This window comes from Squalius cephalus (assembly GCF_949319135.1).
Source record: "Squalius cephalus genome assembly, chromosome: 1".
In the NCBI taxonomy this organism is placed as follows: Eukaryota; Metazoa; Chordata; class Actinopteri; order Cypriniformes; family Leuciscidae; genus Squalius; species Squalius cephalus.
In genome coordinates, this window is record NC_137122.1 from 16,842,617 (window position 1) to 16,868,136 (window position 25,520).

General features: G+C 37.5%; 3 protein-coding genes across 6 annotated transcripts in view; 2 read left to right on the forward strand and 1 right to left on the reverse strand.

Annotated features, from left to right (window-relative positions):
- On the reverse strand, nt 1-12,995 carry LOC307163113 (uncharacterized protein). Its single transcript, XM_079878995.1, has 3 exons — nt 12,935-12,995; nt 11,813-12,010; nt 1-2,448 (listed from the first exon to the last, which is right to left on the reverse strand). Exon 3 carries the CDS (start codon nt 2,441-2,443, stop codon nt 1,154-1,156), a length of 1,290 nt encoding a protein of 429 aa, XP_079735121.1. The 5' UTR covers nt 2,444-2,448; nt 11,813-12,010; nt 12,935-12,995; the 3' UTR covers nt 1-1,153.
- The window catches only part of LOC307162161 (uncharacterized protein), a 16,636-nt gene continuing 3,459 nt past the window's right edge, over nt 12,344-25,520 (forward strand). The window contains exons 1-11 of one of the 4 annotated variants that reach the window (XM_079877263.1): nt 12,377-12,556; nt 13,799-14,349; nt 14,491-14,623; nt 17,956-18,187; nt 18,315-18,594; nt 19,957-20,211; nt 20,344-20,530; nt 20,630-20,872; nt 20,970-21,141; nt 24,422-24,570; nt 24,806-25,068. In XM_079877263.1, coding sequence (XP_079733389.1) covers nt 14,005-14,349; nt 14,491-14,623; nt 17,956-18,187; nt 18,315-18,594; nt 19,957-20,211; nt 20,344-20,530; nt 20,630-20,872; nt 20,970-21,141; nt 24,422-24,570; nt 24,806-25,023 — 2,214 coding nt within the window. In that variant the 5' untranslated portion in view covers nt 12,377-12,556; nt 13,799-14,004 and the 3' untranslated portion in view covers nt 25,024-25,068. Of the gene's footprint in view, nt 12,557-13,798; nt 14,350-14,490; nt 14,624-17,955; nt 18,188-18,314; nt 18,595-19,956; nt 20,212-20,343; nt 20,531-20,629; nt 20,873-20,969; nt 21,142-24,421; nt 24,571-24,805; nt 25,069-25,520 lie in introns of all 4 variants that reach the window. The other 3 variants (XM_079877264.1, XM_079877266.1, XM_079877265.1) reach the window with 3 other exon arrangements.
- LOC307162562 (uncharacterized protein) overlaps nt 12,450-25,520 on the forward strand; it is a 41,791-nt gene continuing 28,720 nt past the window's right edge. Inside the window, exon 1 of the mRNA XM_079877971.1 lies at nt 12,450-12,551. The gene's annotated coding sequence lies outside the window, so the exon portion shown is untranslated. The remainder of the gene's footprint in view (nt 12,552-25,520) is intronic.

The following is a 25,520-nucleotide window of genomic DNA, read 5'->3' on the forward strand; positions in this document are numbered from 1 at the left end:
ATAAAAAATTGAAGAAAAGTTTTACTGAAGATAGTTTGCAGTTTCATCAGCAGAAGTCAGCTTCAAGACTCACACAGGAGTTCGTAGGCCGCCCCGCTTACAGTAACAAAGATCACAGCAGTTATACCATTTCCAAGGTCTAAGCTAGGTCATTGCTTACAGGTTGAATAATTCTCATTGGCTAAAAAATAGATAAACATAGTAATTTCCCACACATATACAGATAGACTGAAGCACAGATTTGGGTTGCAGATTTGGGTTGCTGGGTGCCAGCATGTCTCAAACAACAACTCAGTCAATCTCCAACAATGCTATAGTGGTTCCTTAACCTGTAAGCAAGAAGACTAACACACACACACACCGACACACATCTTTTCCAAGGTTGGATTTGGCCAGGCTCTAACTATAAACAGGAGTCTCGTCTCAAAACATCAAGATAAGTTATTTCTCTCAGGATAGGACATTTTAGTCTAAATGGAAAATATAGGCTTTAACTGAGAAATGGTCCCTTAAACTATAGACTTCAATGACCCCTATGTGTTTTAACATGTTGAAGACCTTTCTCAAAACACAAAACCAGTCCCTATTTCATTTCTGGAAGCTGGGATAAATAAGCAAGCATTGTTATTGCATTCAAATATCAAATACAGACGTTAAAGAATACATGAAAAGAACATTTCAGTAATCACACTCGTAAGCTCTATAACAAAGTAAAATCTCCAGAGAAGTCATTCAGCTCATTTGATATTTAGACGTAAAAAAACTGATTAATGCCTTGATTTTAATCACTCATTACATATACATTGAAGCAGCAGTGGATTCCAATCCACCCCCTTCAAAAGACACAATTGAAGCACAGGGCTGGACTAAACTGATGTGCAGGAGTGGAGCTGAAAAATGAGACCAGCTCTTTGTGCCTTAGCATCTTCATGAGAGCTTGAATATCCTCTTGAACAGGAGAATAAGGACTGAATGTCAAACCATGTTTTAATAGCTAAGAAAAGACACCCTGATGGTTGATTCCCCACAAATAAAATAAGGTTTTGCCTGCTCCTTATATTATATTTCACAACATTTCACCGTAGTATCACCAGACAAAGCAACTGTATTAGCGCAATCCTAGTGGTCGTCTCAGATTGCGGTGATGTGGTTTCTACACTGCATGGATCTTCATGTGTATCTTCAGGTGAATATTAAAAGAGAAACTCTTTCCACACTGATCACACGTGTGCGGCTTCTCTCTGCTGTGGATCCTCTCATGTGTTTTAAGATTTGCTGACTGACTGAATCTCTTGTCGCAGTGTGAACACTTGTAAGGTTTTTCTCCAGTGTGGATCCTCTCATGTAATTTCAGATGTGATGACTGAATGAATCTCTTGTCACAGTGTGAACACTTGTAAGGGTTTTCTCCAGTGTGGATCTTCTCATGTGTTTTCAGATGTGCTGATATAGTGTGGATCCTTTCATGTATTTTTAGAGATGATGACTGATTGAATCTCTTGTCACAGTGTGAACACTTGTAAGGTTTTTCTCCAGTGTGAATTCTCTGGTGCAGTTTTAAACATTGTGCTGTAGTAAAAGTCTTCTCACACTCAAAGCACATATGAACTCCTACACCAGTATGAATTCTTTGATGTACTTGTAAATTATACAGCAGTGAAAAACTCTTTCCACATTCAGAACATGAATGTGGCTTCTCCTTCGTATGAACTGTCAGGTGTGTCTTCAAGTTTGATGCCCTAAGAAATGTTTTCCCGCATTGATCACATGTGAACGGCTTCTCTCCGGCGTGGATCCTCATGTGAACATTAAGGGATGATGATTGACTGAAACTATTCCCACATTGATTGCATGTGAATGGCTTCTCTCCTGTGTGGATCCTCATGTGATCATTAAGGTGTGCTAATTGACTGAAACTATTCCCACATTGATTGCATGTGAATGGCTTCTCTCCTGTGTGGATCCTCATGTGAACATTAAGGGATGATGATTGACTGAAACTATTCCCACATTGATTGCATGTGAATGGCTTCTCTCCTGTGTGGATCCTCATGTGAACATTAAGGTGTGCTAATTGACTGAAACTATTCCCACATTGATTGCATGTGAACAGCTTCTCTCCTGTATGAACTCTCATGTGAATCTCAAGACTTTGTTTGCGTGTGAAACTCTTTCCACACTGAGTGCAGGTGAAAGATTTCTTGGCTCTGTACTTTAAAAATGTATTTTTAGTCTTTGAGCGACTCAAAGGTTTTTCTCCAGGTTTGACATGATGTTCCTCCTCCACTTCACTCAGTTCTTCACTCTCCTCCTTCACTTCACTCAGTTCTTCACTCTCCTCCTTCACTTCACTCAGTTCTTCACTCTCCTCCTTCACTTCCATCAGTTCTTCACTCTCCTCCTTCACTTCACTCAGTTCTTCACTCTCCTCCTCCACTTCCATCAGGTCTGAAATTAAAGAAAAACTTTCATTATCAAATTTTCTAAATAATCCTGATGTAACAGACAACTTCTATAAAATAATACAATAAGTCGTTTTATAAATTAATTATATGTCCCTGAAACTAGAGCTGCACGGTTAATCATTAAAAGATTGCGATCTCGATTCAACCCCCCACGCCATCTTAACCCTACATTTCTACAATGCTGCCCAATGATATTCAACGAGATAACGCGCTAGGGGTGGAACCAGGGTTCGTACAGATTCTGTAAAAAGAAATTCCAGGACTTCAAGGACTTTAAGCACTACTTTTTTGGATTTCAAGGACTTCAATCTGCACTTATCAAACTATATATTTATTTAATTTTTTACTCAAATTACAGATATACGATATCTAATGTTTCATATCATAGAGATCAATCCATTGACCAGCGCTGTCAGGCATGGGAAATCCCCTTAACCATTGAAAGGATAATGAAACTGATTTTTTTCCTATGAATATATGATTGACCTGAAGAATAAAAGTTGTATCATATACTTGCAGTAATATCATGCTCATAGCCATGTGAAATAGCACTATATCTCAGACAAGCTGCAGCGTTAATTTAGTGTGAAACAATTGTATTTTTTCAACAACAATTTTTTTCAATTAGGGATGCACCGATACCACTTTTTGTAGAATGAGTCCGATACCCATACTTTAATTTTTGGTACTCGCCGATACCAAGTACTGATACCGATACCTGAATTGGCTTTATGCACAGCTGCACTACTTCCTGAACTTCAGCCAGCTCTTTTGTTTCCTGTCTGCCATTCTTGGACAAACTGATTAATCCAGGTGTGCCTGACCTCAGTAGTCACAACAACAATAATCAGACACACCTGGATTAATCAGTTTGTCCAATAATGGCAGACAGGAAACAAAGAAGCTGGCTTAAGTTCAGGAAGTAGTGCAGCTGTGCATAAAGCCAATTGTCACTGCATTTGTAATTTTTAAATGCATTAGTAGATAAACCAAAAGAATATAAATCATATTAGTTGGCTTAATTTGTTCATTAAATATATATTTATTTCAGTTATTTTCATGCTTAATTAAGCCTGCTAATTTATTTCAGTTATTTTCATGCTTAATTAAGCGCAGAGAGAGAGAGAGGGGCGTGTTTTAGCAGAATTGATTCATCTTCTCCTTGCCCTTGAACGGTCACAAACACAAAATTGTCAAAATACTGGTCTAAATGACCATCTCAGCAAGTATTCTCTTGTTTATGTCATATGTGAACAGTCTTGAAGTGACAGCACACACTTAATATAATATATATATATACTGTTTTCTGTGTCACTGATATTAACAAAACAACAAAATACAGCTTTAACAAAGATTAAACTATATTTAATTTTAAACAGTGACAAATAATGTTATTTTACATTTAGGCTTAATTATTATTTTCTGTACCTAAATATACTGTTAGACTTTGTAAACTTTGTTATTTAGTATTCATCTCTGCTTGTAATTGTAAAACTCAGTACACATATAGATCAACTTTCGTGCTCTAAGTTTTACGCCAGCCCAACAGGAAGTCGGGTTGTTTGGAATTATGGGTTGTTTGGAAAACGCTTGCTGTGGAATTTGAAATACTCCTCCTAGAGAATTCATCCGATCCCCTTCAAACTCGGTGTGCATGAAGTCAAGACATTGAGGATGCTAAATTGCAGACGGATTTTTGAATATCTCGAATGGTTTGGCCGTGGCGAGGAAACGAATTTATGGCAAGAAAAGAGAAACACAAAGTGTTATAACTTCTGCATACATTAACTGATCTTGATGAAACTTCAGCAGTGTGTTTGTGTTAAGAGGCCGATCAGATGGATGCAACTATTGTGAGTCAAAGTTATAGTGCCACCAACTGGCAGCAGGAAGTGTGTCACTTTCAAAATGTTTTTGACAAAAGTGGGGGGGGGGGTTAGTTTTATATACAGTTACAAAAATAAATAACTGAAATATACTGGTCTCACCGAGCCGGACAACTTTTCTAATTTACAGTCATTAGCTCTGAGCAACAGGAAGTCAGATATTTTGGTTTGAATGTGGATTTCTTTGCAAAATCAGCCTCTGAATTTTTACCCACTCCTCTTAAGTGGTTTATTTTATTCCCTCCAAACTTTTTCAACATGATGAAAATACATTAAAGATGCTAAATTGTGAACGGATAATAAATATCTTTGTTTTGCTATGGTGAGGGATTAAAGGGGGGGGTGAAACACTCAGTTTCAGTCAATCTCATGTTTAACTTGAGTACCTATAGAGTAGAATTGCATCCTTCATATCTCCAAAAAGCCTTTAGTTTTATTATATTTATAAAAGAAAGATAGGCAGTACCGAGTCTTTCCGAAAAAAAAAAACGAGTGGCTGGAGGCGTGCCGTGTCGGCGGAGCTAAAGAATCACGAGCGCTATTCACTGTTTACGTGCTGTGCTTACGCGCTGATAGCTAACACCACACAGACATTTTGAAGCAGTTTTACTCACCGCCTGCGGTTCCAACGCACGACCGTGAACCTTTATCGTTGGGACTGCTCCATTCTTAAGCCCTGTTTACACGAGAACGCTCGCGGGTGAAAACGTAAAAATATTTTACCAGATGTGCCTTTCGTTTAGACGGCGACGGCGTTTTCGGGGCCTAAAAACGCAAAAAAGTGAAACCACCCTCCAGAGTGGAAATCTTAAAAACGCTCCACCGTCGCGTTTCCGTCTAAATGGTAAAAACGCAAAAGTTTGCTAGACAGTGAAGGCACCGATCAGTGCTTCACATTGCCACCTAGCCGCCTGGAGTGCATACTACATTGAATTTCACACACTTTTGCGTCACCACATGCACGCAGATTTCCCCCCGATAACGCTCGTCTAAACGCAGAATAAAAAGTGATCACTTTTGCGTTTTCTCTTCAGATCGTTTCCGTGTAAACGTAGCCTTAAACATTAGACGATCTGCAAATCCGGCGTCGAACTGGGCCTTGTTTATAAAACAATCATCGTCGAAATGCAGGGAACAGGGAACTCCATTGATGCTCCGGAAAAACAAACTCCATCCACTGGTCCCTTAACGCTGGGTTCTTCGGGAATCTGCGCAAGATTGTCTTGCCCTGGCAACCAAAAACACACTTCTTTCTTTGACATCGCGAGCAAAGCGCTTTGATGGGCGTACTGCTTTTGCTCTCTGCTCGTCGCTCTGGTCGAGTGCCTTTAGGACCCTTATAAGGAAATTCCGCTCCAGCTGACATCACACAGACCCATACTCGAAAAAAACTTTCCGAAACTTGTGACAAACCGGAAGGAGTATTTTTCGCACAGAAATGCTCCTTCAAACGTACAACTTAATTTTTGAAACTTTGTCCATGTTTAGCATGGGAATCCAACTCTTTAACAGTGCAAAAAAACTCAGTATGCATGAAATAGCATTTCACCCCCCCTTTAAAGTAATGTCACAAAAGGAAACACTAAAAGCCTCATATGTTCTAAAAATTTAATTATACACCAATTGTTTCTACATAAAATTTTACAAATATCAGAACTAAACCCATTTTATTCTTTTTTTTTTCAATTTAATAATTGTTTAAGTTTAAAAACAGCCAGAATGTTTTTCTAGTCCAAAAAATAAATAAATCATGTCATTCATAGTGCTATACTGCCCTCTCGTGTTCAAAATCAGGTATACTAGGTATGTGACGGTGAGAATATTTTACCATCGGGTTAATCAATGTGTGACACTGCTTGGGGCTTTTGAATCGCTAACTTAAAAACGAAAGTAAAATATGTTCGTCTGCACATACATTGATAATGGTGCGGAGCAGAGCGAGCGTTTTCAATGAATTCCTATGGAAGCAGGAATGAACTAAAAAACGTTGACTCTGTTCTGCCCGTTCCTCGCCGTGGACGCGCACCGTTATGAATGCCCATGCAGCCGTGAGCATTTTAGTTTAATTTTAAAATTAGCGCCTTTTGGGGGGGGCGGATTGCTCGAAATTATTATTATTATTAACACAATGTTGTGTTTACGTATGTGTGCTCGGCAAGACCGTTTTGTGTTTGAGCGCCCCCCAAGTTGTGTTTTACTGTAACTTCAGAAGCTCCAGACACGTGAGCAAAAGCGCCAATCTCATTGGTTGGATAGTTTTTAACGCGGCGTCAAACCAAAAAAACGAACCCGAGGCGTTTTTTTTTTTTTTTATTACGCTTTTATGCAAAGCGTTTTTCGCATCGGTGTGCACACTCACATTGACGCCCTTTGTTTAGTCACAAGGCATTAAACGTCTGCAAACAGGCCTTTAGTCTTAGACCAGTGAAATGAGCTTAAAGTGTCAATTTACAGGAGATCTGAAGACATCAGCATAATAAATGAGGTGAAATGAGGAACTATTGGCGTGAAATGGGTAGAACTATTTACTGCCCTAGTACAACAGTTATCAGTTTAGAAGTATTCATGTGAATTAAACGTGGGACAATGGCCTTCATCATCACAGTATGCTAATGTATGCAGGGAATCGTCATTATGCAGATTGAGGACTGATGTGTCTCTTACGCCCGTTTCACACATACTCCGTGTGCAGTGCATATGCGGTGCGTGTTGCAGTGCGTATGCAGTGCAGGAGCAGCACACGCAATAGTGCTTTCACATATGCTGCGTTTGCAGTGCGTAACTGATTCGCTGCTGTTATACCACAAATACATACTCACTATTTGTATTTCAAATCCAGAAGTTATCAGCAACTCTTATTTTAAAAAAGTTTTTTTTGTCAGCATTGCGATTCTCTTTGTACACATATACACTGTTTAATAGACGTATTCACGTTTAAACACAATTTAAACAACATATTATTAAAAGCATTACTTCTATATAATTATATATTAAGTTGCTCAAGCAAGTGGTAAAAATATTTTACCATGTAGGCTATACTATTAAAATCGCATAGCCTAGATTTTAAATTAAAACTTAAAATTGACAAAAACAGCAGACTCATACCCTTGCCTTTCTTTTGCATAATTTAAATCTTTATACAATAAATCTTGCATGTCACTAATAACTTGTTTTTCCACCTCCACGAATGAGACGAGTGTTGTTCATTATGTTGTCTTATTGAAGTAAATGGTATTTTCCCTTGATTTACCCCGTCTTGTCTCAGCATTCCGATTGTCTTTGTACGCATATACACTCTTTAACAGACGCACGTTTAAACACAATTTAAACAACGTCAGCCTATTATTCAATGGATTACTTTTACTTATATTAAGTTGCTCAAGCAAGTGGGCAAATATTTAACCATGCACTTTATATTAAATCGCAAACATTTTAAATTAAAACTTAAAATTGACAAAAACAGCCGACTCTCATGCCTTTTCTTTTTCATTTAAATTTGAATACAATAAATCTTGCATATCACAAAGAACTTGTTTTTCCACCTCCACGAATGAGACAAGTGTTGTTCATTATGTCACCTTGTTGAGGTAAATTGTAGCTTTCCTTGCTTTACCCCGGTCTTAAAGTGAAAAAAAAAAAAGTATTTAAATACATTTATGTTGAGATTACTACATTTTATTTAATTAATCGCATTTATGGTGAAATTGCTACATTTTTAGTTCAATCTGTGTTCATTTTGACCACGAAACATGCACTGTCACTTTAATTCAGCGCGTGCAGCACAGCAAAAATAGACTCGGTGCGGAAACGATCGCTGCACTGCTGTATACGCACCGCAACTGGAACGGATCGCCGGACTGCATCCGTGTGCAGTGTGAAAGCTCTAACCTGTTAACATGGGTACGGAAAAAAATACGCACCGCATACGCACTGCAAACGGAGTATGTGTGAAACGGGCGTTACACCTCTAACACACATCTGTGCCATTTGCTTCACAGGACAAATACGAGTCATTCTAGAATTGGGGGTTCATTTCGAGTCTACCAGATAAACCCTCTTTAATTTAAAAAAAATAATAAAAAAAACTTTTTTGAATCAGTTTTGAATAATAAAACACTAAAAAAATCACTAAAAATAATGATTTATGTATATTTAGGAAAAAAAATATTAATATGAACTAAATATTAATTTATTATTATTATTATTATTAAAAGATAAAAGATCCACCAATAAAAGATCCACCAAAGGAGGGAGAGCATTTTCACATTTAGCTCCAAAACTCTGGAATAGCCTTCCTGATACTGTTCCCAGTTTAAAACTAGATTAAAGACGCATCTCTTCAGCCAGGCATTCATATAATACTTTTAATCTTACAGTTAATTCCGGTCTCTACTTCATAAACGCCAGAGGAGAACTGGCCCCCGACTGAGCCTGGGTTCTCCCAAGGATTTTTTTTTTCTCCATTAGGTCACCTGATGGAGTTTTTCGGTTCCTTGCCACTGTTGCCTTTGGCTTGCTCAGTTGGGGATACTTAATTTAATTAATCAATCAACAATACTATTGATCAGCATTACCAAACGTGGACGTTTTACACTAGAAACAAGCATTGATGTACTATTTTAATTTAATACTGTGAAGCTGCTTTGATACAATCTGTATTGTGAAAAGCGCTATATAAAGTTGACTTGACTTGATTATTATTTATTATCAAATATTTAATAGAAATATTAACTAAATGACTCCCACTCCAACTATTATTGACTGTCTCTGCCTCCTGATTCATACATTCAACTTGAATTATCAATTAAGTCTAATTTTCAAACATGTTTTATGTTTACTCTATTAAGTTATATAAACAGAATATATATTTTCTGTATAATTTGTACAGTGCTATGCATAAGTTTAGACACCCATGCTAAAGTTGACTAAAAAGAGGAATAAAAAAATCATCTTTTGGAAATTTAACTTAACGCCTTAATTAAAAAAAAAATAGGAAAAATCCAACCTTTAAGGACACCAATTTTCTTTGTGGATGAATAATGTATCGTAAATAAATAAATGTTCTTCCTTAAAATACAGGGTGCATAAGTCTGGACACCCCTATGTTAAATTCCCATAGAGGCAGGCAGATTATTATTTTTAAAGGCCAGTTACTTCATGGATCCAGGATACTATGCATCCTGATAAAGTTCCCTTGGCCTTTGGAATTAAAATAGCCCCACATAATCACATAGCCTTCACCATACCTAGAGATTGGCATGGGGTACTTTCCATAAGATCATCTCTCAATGCAAATCAAACCAGCTATTAGGCTAACTGAAATAAAACCATGCCAATCTCTAGGCATGGTGAAGGCTATGTGATGATGTCCCTCTATGGGAATTTAACATAGGGGTGTCCAGACTTATGCACCCTGTATTTTAAGGTAGAACATTTATTTATTTACGATACATTATTCATTCACAAAGAAAATTGGTGTCCTTAAAGGTTGGGTTTTTCCTAATTTTTTTAATTAAGGCATTAAGTTCAATTTCCAAAAGATGATTTTTTATTCCTCTTTTTAGTCAACTTTAGCATGGGTGTCTAAACTTATGCATAGCACTGTAATTTAATTAATAAAAAAAATAGATTTTGTGTCTGTTCATACGTTCTGGTCAACTATGTTACACACACATATATATAACCTCCAAAGCATTTGTAAAAAAAAAAAGCATGTGACTTGCAAAAGGAACTTTTTTGAATCAGTTTTGAATAATAACACAAAATATATCACACTATCACTAAAAATAATGCTTTATCTATATTTAGGAAAAAATAATAATGGGAAATATTAACTAGGCTAAATGACTCCCACACCAACTATTATTGACTGTCTCTGCCTCCTGATTCATACATTCAACTTGAATTATGATGAAACAATTAAGTCTAATTTTCTGGTCAAATCTGTTATAAAACAAAAAAACTCCAAAGCATTTGTAGAAAAAGTATGTGACTTGCACCAAGGGATATCACTTCCTCTGGCGGGAAATTCTGGAAAGCAGTGATGTCACTATTATTCTCTCATTCATTTGTAAAAAATGTTTAGGATACACCAATAGTAGATTAATTATTTGTCAAATCTATTATCGTGATATTGCAGTGAATCTTGGTGGTGTGGCGCAGTGGATAAGACACATGCCTTTGGTGTGAGAGACCCGGGTTCGAATCCACTGTGAGACACCAATGTGTCCCTGAGCAAGACACTTAACCCCTAGTTGCTCCAGAGGCGTGCGACCTCTGACATATATAGCAATTGTAAGTCGCTTTGGATAAAAGCGTCAGCTAAATGAATAAATGTAAATGTAATGTAAATGTAATCTCTCATTCATTTAAAAAAAAAAACGATAATATGAAAAACCCCATACAATTCTGTTTTTAGACATGCCATGTGGTATCTGGTTTGAGGTTAGTTTTTTTTAACTAAAGTACAAAATGGTGGAAAATGTTAACTCTGTTATCGTCAACCTAATTTGTCTATAACAGAGTTGACAGATTTTTCCGTTAGTACACTGATGTTCAGTATTAATATTTTACATTTTACAAGTTTAAGATCAGCAAATATTGAAAATGTTGAATTTAAAGTGCATTCTTTGAAAATAAAAAAGTTTAACAGAAAAAAACTTACTTTTTGTTTTTTCCTCTACTTGAAACGCTTATTCCCACTACATACTGATCTACCAGTGTGTTTTAACATGTTTTGTCTCTTCTGACAGCTTATGAAATGGAAGCTTGTTTCCACCACAGAATAAAACATTTTTAAAGATAATTGCGATTTTTTTATCTCACAATTGCGATTTTATATCTCGCAATTCTGACTTTATTTCTCAGAATTGCGAGATATAAAGTCAGAATTGCGTAAAATAAAGTTTTTTTTTTTTTTTTTACATCAGAATAGTTTAGCCCTATATCTCACAATTCTGACTTTATAACACGCAATTGCGACATCATGCAATTCTGACTTTATATCCCCCAATTGCAACTTTATTTCTCAGAATTGCGACTTTATATCTCGCAATTGCGACTTTATTTCTCAGAACTGCGACTTTATTTCTCACAATTCTGACTTCATATCTTGCCATTCTGAGGGAAAAAGTCACAATTCTGACTTGATATATCGCAATTGTGAGAAACAAAGTCCGAATTGTGAGATGAAAAGTCGCAAATTATTTAGTGGCGGAAACAAGCTTCCATACAATCTAGATACGGAAACATATGTTAAAGAACAATAAAAACTTTAAAGGGATCAGATTACTAACAACAGAGTCAGATAAATGCTCATTCTCCTTCTGCTTTTTAATCTATTGGTTCAAATTAGCACTGTAATCCTTCAAGACTTACAAAATATAGTGTTCAGATGCAGCTGTTAAAGGGTTGATCAGCTTTTTTTTCGAAGGCTTGAAAAAAAAAAATCATATAATTTACCTTTATTCTGCACCGCGTGTCCCTCCTCGTAAACCGATCTGATGATGATTTCCTGGTTATAAGAAGCCTCTCCCTCAGAAATACACGACGGGCTCTGATTGGTCAGCTTGGCCCAGTCTGTGTTGTGATTCGCTAACCGCCTAGTTCACGCTGTCCGGAATCGTCACGCCGTTACCATAACAGCAGATGCATGTGCTCCTGTGTATTTGTAAACACATGTCAATTTTGCCTTATCAATTTCAGCCCGAATCAGATTTAGAGAATATTATTGGAGAGGAATCGAGCAGAGCTTGTGCACGAACGGCTGTTACAGGACGTTTCAGAAAGGTATAGAGCATGTAATTATGTTGTCCTAAATATCATCAAGCCAGACAAAGATTAATTTCACAACTTGGTGAGAATCAATCAGATGACATTAAATTTGCATGATATATTGCAAAGAGGATCTGGTGAAATTTGTTTTTCTTTTTTGTTTTCTTTTTTGAAGATAACTGGGTTAGAATTTAACGAAGTGTAGGTCGACCCTTGATCAGTCCAGATGGTGGCGGTAATGCACCGAAAGCTGGTTGCCAACCGCCATATAAAGAAGAAGAAGAGTATTAATGTAACAAACAAAACGAAAATCAAAAGAAACAAAAGACAACTTAGATGAGTGTGTTGTTTTATTTCTGTCAGCGATGGAAATGGAGTGTTTGGGTGTGTGAAAACCAGCGTGCCAATCGACCCAGCAGGGAACGAGGTAAGGTAAGATAAGTTGTGTGTGTGTGTGTAAGTAAGTAAGTAAGTAAGTGAGTGCTGCGCTAACCAACAACAGAGACAGCTAACGTTAGGTCACTCTTAACAAAATTCGAATTTTCTCATCTTAACATTCTTTTCTTTTCAGCATGCCTAGTTTAGTCGTAGTCACAGAGTAAATAGCAACGTAAAAACAATAATAAATCAAATTAACACCAAAATGGTTGTACATGCATTTAAACAGAAGCAGAATAATATGCACATAATCATAAACCACTAAAGTGGGTGTAAATTAATTCCAATTAATTAATTCATTACCATTTTGACCTGTTTCAATAATCTTAAATGGAAAACTCAGATATTACTACAAATATTTAAAAAGCTTACTTGTTTGGAGCTGAGCTGTCAAATCTGGAAATTGAAATCAAGTTGATTCTGGAATGACAGCGCATTAAAGTTCTAGCAGTCTCATTGGTTAGAATGAACCACGTCATGATGCTATCTAGTGTACAACTATTTGCACTGTTTTATTGTGACAAATGAGTTCATTTTATTTTTAGTCACTGTAAAAGCAATTCTCAAAAAAAAAAAAAAAAAAAAATCTAAACGCATTATAAATAAATGATAGAAATGTATTGCTAAAACACATTATAAAGACTGTGAAGTACTTAATTGTTAGCCTGACGTCGTCATACTCAGATTCTAGTCAGAATGTGAGACTGATACTGCTCCATTGGGCTGTGATTAAGAGGCGTGTTTCAACCGAACCAGGAATGAAAATGCCTCTCTACTCAATTGGATAGACCTACAACCAATCAGAGCAACGGAGTAAGTGACGTATGTTCTTCATTCATCTTTCCGATCTACGAATGCCTTGATCGCGGTTCTCTGTTCCTCTTTTAAAATGAATGCGTTGTCGTCGATATCTTCTATAACAGAACAGATGCGATGGTGGAATCTAGCCTACACATCTCAATTCTCCAGCGGCAGTCTTTCTTTGTCGTAAACGAATTCAACCCAAGCACTCTTTGGTGACATGGATGATTACATTACTGTTGATGATCATCTGTCCATCATCGTATAAAGCCTGCCCTGAATATTTGATTGGTCTGACTCTGAACAGCTCGGACCAAGTCCAGACCGAACTTCCTGACCTCAAATGTTGTGGGCAGGGCTAAGTTCGGCTGGCATCCAGGCTACTTAATTGTGGAGTTAGACTGTTAAACAGTTTTTCACCATTGTTGTTTTCAGGATTTTTTGGGCTAAAACGGTGGTTCTGACGCACTGGAGCCACTGAGGTCCTGGCCCTGCCCCTACTGTTGATGACGCACTGGAGCCGCTGAGGCTGGCCCCTCCCCGTATAATATAACTAGAGCACATTCGCATCAGTTCGCCGCTCAAACGCGGGTTACAGTCAGTACTATTATTTACTACAGCCTACAGTTTGCTAGCTAGCTATGCCTTCGTCACGGAAATGCGTATTACCTGGATGCGATCACGTACAAAACAGATCGGTGTCCTTATTTAAATTTCCGAAAAACCATCATATCAAGAAGAGGTGGATTAATTTTGTGAAGAGCCACCTCGATGGAGAGCTGAGGATCACCTCCAACACCCGCCTCTGTAGTGATCATTTTACACAGGATAGTTTTATAAACTTTCGTCGGAGACAACTGGGATTCACTGATAATCCGCTGTTACTGGTGAATGGGGCCGAACCGACTATCTACCGCCTCGGCCTTCATCCTCCCGTCCCGCCAACAACTGGAGCCATCATCGGCAGTGCGTGCCCACCAATGAGTGTAAGTTGCCTGTTATATAATTATAGTAGTCCACAGTAACTCTACTAAATTCTGCAACCCTCTAACATGATTTTTTTGTTGTTTATGTGCATCACTATGATTCCTTAGACAAGTAATTTCAACTATTATCTTTTCACAAAGCAGTCCCTTCCATCCACAAGAGAGACAGAGTGCCAGTGTGACAACATGCAGAAAGTCACCCGAGAAGTTGGATGTCAGACAGATCTCTTTGTGGGGAAAACGACTGTGGCCACACAACTGTCTAAAAATACAGGTATGTTGAGAGGTCGAGTGCCTAGTTTGTTTTTTTGAAATTTGCACGTGTTTTGTCTTGCTTGTTTTCATATTCAATAGATTTTAAACCATAACATCGCTAAAAGAGGGTGCGCACTGCCACACACACACACACAGAGAGGCGCGTTTCAGATTGAATTGAATACTCAATATTTATTTTATTTATTTTTACATTTAATTATTACATTTTTTGTACCTGAAATGAATAGTTAAATCTTACTTTATTTGTAACTTCGTAGTTTTTGCTGCTGTATCAGAGTAAATTGTGATCCTCCTGGACCACAAAACCAGTCACATGGGTCAATTTTCTTAAATTGAGATGTATGCATCACCTGAAATCTGAATAAATAAGCTTTCCATTGATGTATGGTTTGTTAGGATATGACAATATTTGGCCGAGATACGACTATTTGAAAATCTGGACTCTGAGGGTGCAAAAAAATCGAAACATTGAGAAAATCTTCTTTAAAGTTGTGCATTTATGTTCGCGATTGTGCTTCATTCACTCACAAAAATAAGTGTTTTATATATTTACAGTAGGAAATTTTCAAAATATCTTCATGGAACATGATCTTTACTTAATATCCTAATGATTTTTGGCATAAAAGAAAAATCCATAATTTTGACCCATACAATGTATTGTTGGCTATTGCCACAAATATTCCTGTGCGACTTATGACTGGTTTTGTGATCCAGGGTCACAATTGGGCTTTAAGTATGACATTTTTTTTTCTTGCTGATCCGAAAAATTATAATTTGTGGCTCAAATCCGTTGAACCACTATCTCACACTAATGAACACAGACAGTAAGGTTTTCGTATTTTTTATTTTTTTACTTCCAGTAACATTCTGATGAATGTCATGCGTCCTGTATGAAATCAATTGCAAGGACAGAAATGTTTTTAAAAAATCTGTTCTACTTACATAGCTCCACCTCTCTCACAAATATAAACACTATACTAGGTATGGGACGATTATCTGTTTCACTATAAACCACGATAAAATGTACTGACGGTTATTATTATCATTTACAATTGAATTATTTAAACCATGTTTGATTATTGTGATTTTAATAACTCGCTGTAAATCCTGTCCAGCCAGCAACAGTCTGACACAAGCACAGCGCGCAATGTTATTGTTGTTTTTTTATTCGAGAAGGAACAGCGGAAGGCAGTGACCGTGCTCGGGAGATTTTTTTCAGCCTTTTAAGAGGACCAAATCTGAGGTGTGGTCATATTTTAGCTTTTACAAAAGTCCTGAGTGAAACTTAAAGGGATAGTTCACCCAAAAATGAAAATGCTGTCATCATTTACTCTTCCTCAAGTTGTTCCAAACCTGTGTGACTTACTTACTTCTGCTGAACACAAAAGATATTTTAAAGAAGGTTGGTAATTAAACAGTTGCTGGTCCCCATTGACTTCCATAGTATTTTTTTTCCTACTATGGAAGTCAATGAGGTCCATCAGTCGTTTGGTTACCGACTTCCTTCAAAATATCTTCTTTTGTGTTCAGCAGAAGAAAGAAAGTCATACAGGTTTGGAACAACTTGAGGAAGAGTAAATTATTACAGCATTTTCATTTTTGGGTGAACTATCCCTTTAATCAAGGATGGTCACCCTGTCTGCAGAACATGCACAAAAAAAGTCGCTTCAATAGCGCGAAACACTTCAAATCTGAAGAGTCGTCTTGTGTGACCATCACCCACTGTTGTATAGCGAACGCAAGGCAAGTTAACTTTGACCTCAATACCAAAACTACGTCTGGAAAATATTTGGCCATAAAATGTTGTTTTGAGTTGAAATATTTGATCTCACTCACTCAAACGTGAAGCTTCCGCAAAGAAAAGTTTGCAGCAAGTGGCTTTGATCCACAGACAAACGAACAAGTTCAAACAAGAGTGACATTTAAGGGATAATAATGTATGTTGTACACTTATTACACTGATTTTTAAGAAGACAATACAAAACACCGATACAAAACAATCGTCCAGACAAGATGATCACAACAATATTATCAAACTTTGTAAACAATAAATCAACTCATTTATTTTTCAATACAATCAAAAACGGAGACGCAAGACGGCAAGTTGTATTTGAATGAAACAAGGGAGCGCGTCCGTTGTGATACATGAATGTGCGCTGTGTTATAATGCAGTGTTATTGACGACGGTCATTATAAGGAAGGAAATACCACAGAATTAGAATATAATCTTGCTTAAAAAAAGTGCATAGAGCTGCTTGTTTTATATGTTGTTTGTTGATTTTCAAATATAAAAGTTGTTGAAATGTTTTCAGTGTGAGCATCAGTTATATTGTTTAAAGGTCCCGTATTATGCCCCTTTTCACAAGATGTAAAATAAGTCTCTGATGTCCCCAGAGTGTGTATGTGAAGTTTCAGCTCAAAATACCCAACAGATCATTTTTTACAGCATGTTTAAATTGTCATTTTTTGGGGCTCAGAAAAACGCGCTGTTTTAGTGTGTGCCCTTTAAATGCAAATGAGGTGCTGCTGGACGACCCAGGGGGCGGAGCTTCATGAGCTCGCGCTCAGTCTCTCAGGACAAATTCATCTCATGGAATGATGATAATATCAGAAACTCTCAGTAACTGTGTTCATTTCGAGTCGGACAATAATGCCTACAGAGTCAGAGTGCTGTATAGAGATGAAACAGGTATAGTTTAGTAGTTTAATTACGGTTATTATAACGTATTTGTCATTTGCTTGTAGGCTATGTATCCATTATTATTAATAGCCTAACGTTACAAGTCTGCTGTCTGAATGATGATCAAACATGTACTGATGAGTTTAATAAAGTTTATTGTACATCACACAAAAGATGAAGCGTCAGATTTACTTTAGAAAATCACTGTAAGAGCTGAGTAAACAGAGTAAGTTATTAGAAGTGCGCAGGTACATAAACTAATTTCAGTAGAGTTGAGGGAGCATTCCTGTGGGCGGAGGTTAGTCAAAAAACGGTTCTACTGACGTCATTAAAGAAGGAAGTAGAGGGATGTAGTCCAAACGGGCCGTTCGATGTCAACTTCTGTTAAATAAAATATCTCGCTTGGCATTGAACTTTGAGCTTTATAATTTTACAGATATTATTTATACTCTAACAACAACATTACACACTAACTAAAGTTTGAAACATGGGATCACGAAGAATGGGACCTTTAACACTTTTGTTTTAACAAAACCGTGATAATATTGATAATCACAATAATTTTGGTCACTATTATCGTGATATTCAATTTTCATACCGTCCCATTCCTACACTATACATAAAGAATTCCTTCTCATTCCGAATTCCAGATTCTCAAGCTACGGTAGCCACGAAGAGTGTTGCTGTGGGCAACACCACATCCAAGCTTCTTCCGCTCTGCTCTTCAACAACACTAAAGCGGAAAGCAGGATCACCTGATAGACCACCAAAGCGTTCTCTCTTGGAGTTTCCTTCTTTTCAGGAGTCTGTAATCAGTCTCAACATGGCAGATCCTGATGACCTCCCTAGCATGTCTGAATCGGTTGACACCACCAGTGAACAGTAAGTTAACTTTATTTCTTATAGATCTTTGTTAATCTAACATAAGAGGAACAATCTCTTCCTCAACATTATTTTAAATGATGCTGATGTGAATGTTGTAACAAGTCTTTTTTGTGTGTGTGAATAGAGCACCAACCAAGCCACCACAGGACATGGTGAAATACTTGATATATGAGGAGTGCCTGCTTGAGCTTTTTAAAATCTGCCCCACCTGCTCGAGAGTCTGCAAGGTGATCAAATTTGTAAAAGGAACATTCCTATCTGTAACCCAGAAGTGCCTCCACCAGAGTTGTTCATACACCAGAGAGTGGAAGAGTCAACCACTTCTAGGCAGCTCTCCAGCAGGGAATCTGCACCTATCAGCCGCTGTCTACTTCACTGGCTCTTCTTTCATCCAGACTAACAAGGTTTGGAAAAATAGTGACATTTATTTGTAAAAAGTTTATAAGGCCAGTGCATCGCACAGTGCTACAGTGGGATGTAGTCATAGGCGTCGATTTCAGTGGGGACAGTTTTAATAATACCACTTTTTTAATAATAATAATTGGACTTTGGGTTCGATTTTTTAATTTTTTTTAAGACTGTTTTCAGTAGTTATGAGGAGCAATATGAGAGAGAAATTTGGTGATCGTTGTTTAGGTACATTAAACCACGTAAAGCTTTTTCACGTTAGGACTTATATATGAAGCCCATGAGAACCGTTTGGGAGACAACCCAGAGCCGCTCCGCTGTCCTGCTGAAAATGTGAAGCAGAAACGCTTAATGTCTGATAACGTCCATAATAATTGGACTTTGGGTTAGATTTTTTTGACAATTTTCAGTGGTTATGAGGAGCAATATAAGAGAGATATTTGAGGATCATTGATCGTTGTTTAGGTACATTAAACCACGTTAAGCTTTGTCCTTACAATAGGCTCTAATGAAGCAGAAACGCTTAATGTCAGATTACGTCCATAATTAGACCTTTGGTTAAATTTTTTGACCGTTTTCAGTGGTTATGAGGAGCAATATGAGAGAGAAATTTGGTAATCATTGTTTAGGAACATTAAACCACGCCATGTCATATTGTCAACATGGTACTCATGAAGCAGAAAGGTCATGTCTAATGCTTTTTGAACACTTAAAAGGAGAACTCAGGTCAATTTTAACATTGAGCTAATTTTTTTGTAAATTTGGAGTGCTGTCAATACTAAACCTATGCGCGTTAACTCGACAATCGACTACTGTGGACTTCGACCGAAAAACAGGATGTAAATACAGGTATGAGCGCTGGCTGAATTAACATAGTTTTTCTTCATATCTTTCACATCTACTGCAGTCAGATTCACCCGCGTTCACTCTGAAGGAATCACTCACATGGCTGAGCACTTGTAATGACACATCAAGGATGTTAAGAGGCTAAAAGCAGGTTTAAAACTTGCCCCATTGAAGTCAACAGGGTGCAAATTTTAAAAAGAGGATAACACTGTGTTCTTGTCGTTGTTCTCTGTATTGACAGCACTCCAAATTTACAAAAAAATTTAAATTTGGATGTTAAAATTGACCGGAGTTCTCCTTTAAGGCTTCTTAATGAAATGAGTCACATTTTTGTATACATTTTTATTTATTTACATTAGTAAGCTACAGGACATTGTCTTTCAAAACACGATCTGTGTGAAAGAGAGAAAAAAAATGAATGCGTCATTGTAGCACTTCTGAAAATGCACTTCCGAATGAGTCTCTGTCCGCAGCACATTTCAAACCAAACTGACGCCCATTTTACTTTACAGATGCTCAATGCAATGCATGTGAGAACCATCAGCAGAATGACACATCGAAATCATGTGCGCAACTACATTCTGCCTTCTGTGCTGCATAAATGGCGATCACACCAGAGCGACCTGCTTGAGGGACTAAAACAGAGCGAAACTGTTTCTCTTGGTGGTGATATGAGAGTTGACAGTCCAGGCCATTGCGCAAAGTATGGCTCATACTCCATGATGGATCTCAGCACAAACAAAATTGTTGATATCCAGCTCGTACAGGTAAATAGATTATAAAAACCAAGTAGGCAGTATTTGCCAGGGAAACTCTTGGGGCATTTTGAGAAATTAATTAAAGTTCAGACTTAAGAAGTCTGTATTTAAAGAAATGTTATGTCTGTTTATGATACACAGAGAAATGAAGTGGGAAGCAGTGTACGTATGGAAAAGGAAGGGCTCATCCGGAGTCTGGAATTTCTCGAAAAATCTGGTGTCAAAGTAGCTTCCCTGGTGACAGACCGACACACCCAGGTTCAAAAGTTTGTCCGGGAACAGAAACCAGACATTGACCACTTTTGTGATGTATGGCATTTATGTAAAGGTAGGATAATTCTGAAAATGTAGTTTGATTATTTTTCGTACAGCTACATTAACACCCACTGTAGAACAAATGTATTACATCTCTTTAAACTGTTCTCAGCACTCACCAAGAAGATGGATGCCATGTCCAAGGAGAAAGACTGCAACAAGGTCAAAATGTGGCGAAAGAGCATCAAAAATCACCTCTACTGGTCCGCATCCGGTTCATCAAATGGAGAGGAAACAGTGGCAAAATGGACCTCTCTTCTTAACCACATCCAGAATGTGCATGTCCATGAAAATCCACTCTTCCCCAAGTGCCTCCACCCTCCTTCCACTGACAAAAACAAGTGGCTGAAGCCCGGTACGCCACTATTCAATAGTAGTTATGCTAATCCTGTAGTATACTCTCAGCTGCTATGCACTCATTTATGTATTGGTTGTTTTCTGTCCTCTTCTAGCAACAAAGGCCATCTACAAACTGGAGAAGGTGCTGATGAACAAGCGTGCTCTTGGTGATGTGAAAAAGCTGAGCCCTCTCCACCAAACATCTGCCTTGGAGGGGTTCCACAATGTGATTCTGCGGTTCGCACCAAAAAACGTGGCCTTCTCATACTTGGGGATGCTTTGCAGGTAAATTGTATAGTAATCATGTTGTCAATATTGTATAGTAACAGCACTTTACCAACGGCCAAGCCACACTGTCTACATGAGCGGCATGTGTGCGAAGCAGAAGCTTTTCATTTTGGCGTCCATGTTAACAGATTAGACAGAGTTTCCGGGGGGCATTAAAAGGCATTTAAATGGATTTTGCGAAAATTAAGGCAATTAAATGGCTTTAAAAGCATTAAATTTGAATCCTACAGGCATTAAAAATGTATTATAGTTTTGAAAAATTGTATCCAGACATCAATAGCTGTATTAGTATCAGTGATACTGACCTTCATTCACATAAAGATGCAATTAAACAAGTATTTGAAATGTATATAATATATAAATACATTAATTTGGAGATTAACTGTGAAATGAATACATTATGAAATATATAAACTAAATATAAACCTACAAAAGTAGTTTAGTTTTTATTTAAAGGGATAGTTCACTTTGAAATTAAATTTTGGTATGTTTTAGCTTACCTGAAGGGCATCCAAGATGTAGGTGTCTTTTTTTCCGCAGTAGTTTCAATTTTGATATTTTTAGGTCAAACCGTTCTTGTCTGTCAGTCCTATAATGCAGGTCTGCGGTCACTGTCTCAAATAGCATGCACAAGTCCAAATTAAAACAATTCCCCATCGTCCACATTAAACAATTCCCCATCGTAAGTACACATTGATGGCCTAAGACACGAAACGAGCAGTTTGTGTGAGAAAACGAACAGTATTTATATCGTTTTTACCTCTTATAACACAACCACGTCAAAGTGATCTGAGGGCGCGGGCGCTTCCTGCTGTGTGACGTGTGCGCAGACTGGTGCATAGATATATATATACTAGATGTCGCCTTGGCTACGGCAGTTCATTGGAACGAATGTCTTTAATGCGACATCTAGTGTATATACATCTATGCACCAGTCTGCACACACGTCACACAGCAGGAAGCGCCCACGCCCTCAGATCACTTCGACTGTACTTACATTTTTTCATTGATTTTTTTCATCGAATATCGCGGACGTGCCTGCGATAATTAATGCGATATGGCTCAGCTTGTCAGTTAACTACGGCTCTTTGTAGTAAATGCCGTTCCATCTGAAAGCGGGTGATGGCGATTTACTACTAATCAAGGAACCGGCTTTACTGATGAGATGCGCCTAACAATGTCATGCGATATATCGCCGAGCCCTACTAATAGGCTATTCGTACGGAGATGAGTACGAAGTTTCCCAACAACCACACGCTCAAGCACTTTTGCCAGGAAAGGTAAATTAGAAATGGGTCGATAATTAGACATGTCAGTGATATCGCTACCAGCTTTTTTTAAGAACTGGCATAACTGCAGCCATTTTTAGAGCAGAAGAGACATTCCCTGTAATGAGTGAGGCTTTTACAATGGTAGTGATGTGGGGTAAAATGACAGGCAGACATTTTTTCAAAACAGTCGTAGGGAGTGGATCAGGTATGCAAGTAGTAGAGTTCATAGACAAGACAAGTTTAGAAATAAAATCAGAGTCAACAGCACTGAAACTTGAAAAAACAAGACCAGAGAGATTAGGAGGATGCAACTCAACAACCTCAGGAGCATCCTCACAGGCAATAGCGTTATGGATATTCTTATTGAAAAATAATTGAGAAATGCATTACACTGCTCAATGGTGGAACAGTTAAAGTCACTCTGAGGTTTGATTAGATTATTGACTGTTCTAAACAGAATGTTGCTACTAATAATAGTAGAATAATATGCCGCTTTTGCAGCTTTGAGAGCATTATGATACTCAATCTGATGCTGATTAAAATATTAATCTATGAACTGTTAAACCAGATATTTTTATATTTCCGCTCCAACTGCCTGCCTAACGCCTTCAATTTGCGCAACTCAGATGTGTACCAGGGAGACGATCTCTTAAAAGACACAACACGTTTTTTTTTCAGAGGAGCAAACTCATCCAGAATAGATGTAAGAGTAACATTATACTGGTCAATAGAGGCTGCAACTGGTAAATCACCCATAGTATAACCTAAGGAGATCAAGATCAATATCACAGATTTTCCTGAAACCGATAACACGTTCTTTCACATTCTGCAAAGGAGGAGTCAGATTGAACGTGAAGCTTGATAAAAATGATCATTCTAGAAGAAAACTTCAGATGGCACTTAGAGGCTTTTGCATCTCAACTCTTTATATATATATATATATATATATATGTATATACAGTGCAATGCATAAGTTTATACACCCATGCTAAAGTTGACTAAAAAGAGGAATAAAAAAATTATATTTTGGAAATTGAACTTAATGCCTTAATTAAAAAAATTAGGAAAAATCCAACCTTTAAGGACACCAATTTTCTTTGTGAATGAATAATGTATCGTAAATAAATAAATGTTCTTCCTTAAAATACATGGTGCATAAGTGTGTACACCCCTATGTTAAATTCCCATAGAGGCAGGCAGATTTTTATTTTTAAGTTTTTTTTTATTTTTTATTTATTTAGGATACTATGCATCCTGATAAAGTTCCCTTGGCCTTTGGAATTAAAATAGCCCCACATCATCACATAGCCTTCACCATACCTAGAGATTGGCATGGTTTTATTTCAGTTAGCCTAAAAGCTAGTTTGATTTGCATTGAGAGATGATCTTATGGAAAGTACCCCATGCCAATCTCTAGGTATGGTGAAGGCTATGTGATGATGTGGGGCCATTTTAATTCCAAAGGCCAAGGGAACTTTATCAGGATGCATAGTATCCTGGATCCATGAAGTAACTGGCCTTTAAAAATAAAAATCTGCCTGCCTCTATGGGAATTTAACATAGGGGTGTACACACTTATGCACCATGTATTTTAAGGAAGAACATTTATTTATTTACGATACATTATTCATTCACAAAGAAAATTGGTGTCCTTAAAGGTTGGATTTTTCCTAATTTTTTAAATTAAGGCATTAAGTTCAATTTCCAAAATATGATTTTTTATTCCTCTTTTTAGTCAACTTTAGCATGGGTGTATAAACTTATGCAGAGCACTGTGTATATATATGTATATGTATATGTATATGTATGTGTATATATGTATATGTGTGTGGTTAGTCTTGGGTCATGTATGGCATTAAAAAAATAAAAAAGGCATTAAAAAGCATTACATTTAATTTGAAGATAACTGCAGAAACACTATTAGAGCAGCCACACAGGTAGAGAGAGGGGCATTGTGGCCATGGCGTCATTATGTTGGAGTAATCCCATACAAATCCTCATTTCAGACTTTACCTGGCTGCATTGCATTTCAATGAAAAGTCTGGCCATACCCAAGCGAGGACTGCAGCCGGAGAACTGCAGTTCAAAATTAAATTTCCCAAGGCCAAAAGAAGGGAACATGTGGTGTCCATGCCGAAGATCAAATATTCTACTGGTTAGTTAATTCTCATTTGTCTTTTGCTATCTCCATACTAACATATACATGATTCTGCATTAATGCATTTACCCCGCTGGCAAGATTTTGGCACCACTTGAGTGACAAGGTGTATCACATTTGCCAGTGTGACAAGCAGTAAAAACACAATTTCTATTGCAGTTACAACAGATTGTCAACAGAGACCCTATGAATGACTCAAACTATATGCTTTGTGTTCTCGCCTGTGTTTTAGAATATGTGACTGAGCTTACGGACATCTTCTTTAACGAGGTGATCCAGGACCCTGCACCCTTTGTGGCTGATATGAAAGCAGTGGCTGTTCCTGGATTCCTGTGTTCACAGTATGAACAACTTGGAAAATCCAACGCAATTCCTAGCCATGTGTCCAGGTTCAGCTGTCCAGGTTGTGAGGGAACAGCTCTAACACACAGTGATCCAACACCCATCTAAGTCTACAATCCCTTTCTTAATCAATCAGCTGTATTCTGCCAACATGTAAGTCACCATCTCCACCATACTATTCGTGCCCTTACTCAGTTTTGTTATTTTGGTAATATATACAGTACATTAGGTCTGTCACAATAATTACATTATTGACTTGTTGCACAATATATATGGACATGATAGTCCAGGTTTGACAGTAAGTTGTGACGTATTACTCAAAAACTGATTGACAGCTGTCCAAAATGTCTATGAAATGTATTAAGTGTATTGAATAATTGTGTACATAGCACATCACCAAACAAGTACAATATAAAGATTGTTTACATTTAAATGGGAGGTTTAAAGCCTGCGTACTCCCCATCTTCATCCGGGTACTCCTGGTGAATACAGAGCACAACACACGAAGGTATGACTACCCTGTTGTGCTTTCCCAAGTATTCCCAGCACCAGGAAACAAAACATCTGTAGGCCAGGTAGCGAGCACGACTGTAATGACAAGATAA

What these genes read in the sequence shown, in the direction of transcription:
- LOC307163113 (XM_079878995.1), bottom strand. Translation starts at nt 2,443, where the DNA reads ATGGAAGTGGAGGAGGAGAGTGAAGAACTGAGTGAAGTGAAGGAGGAG.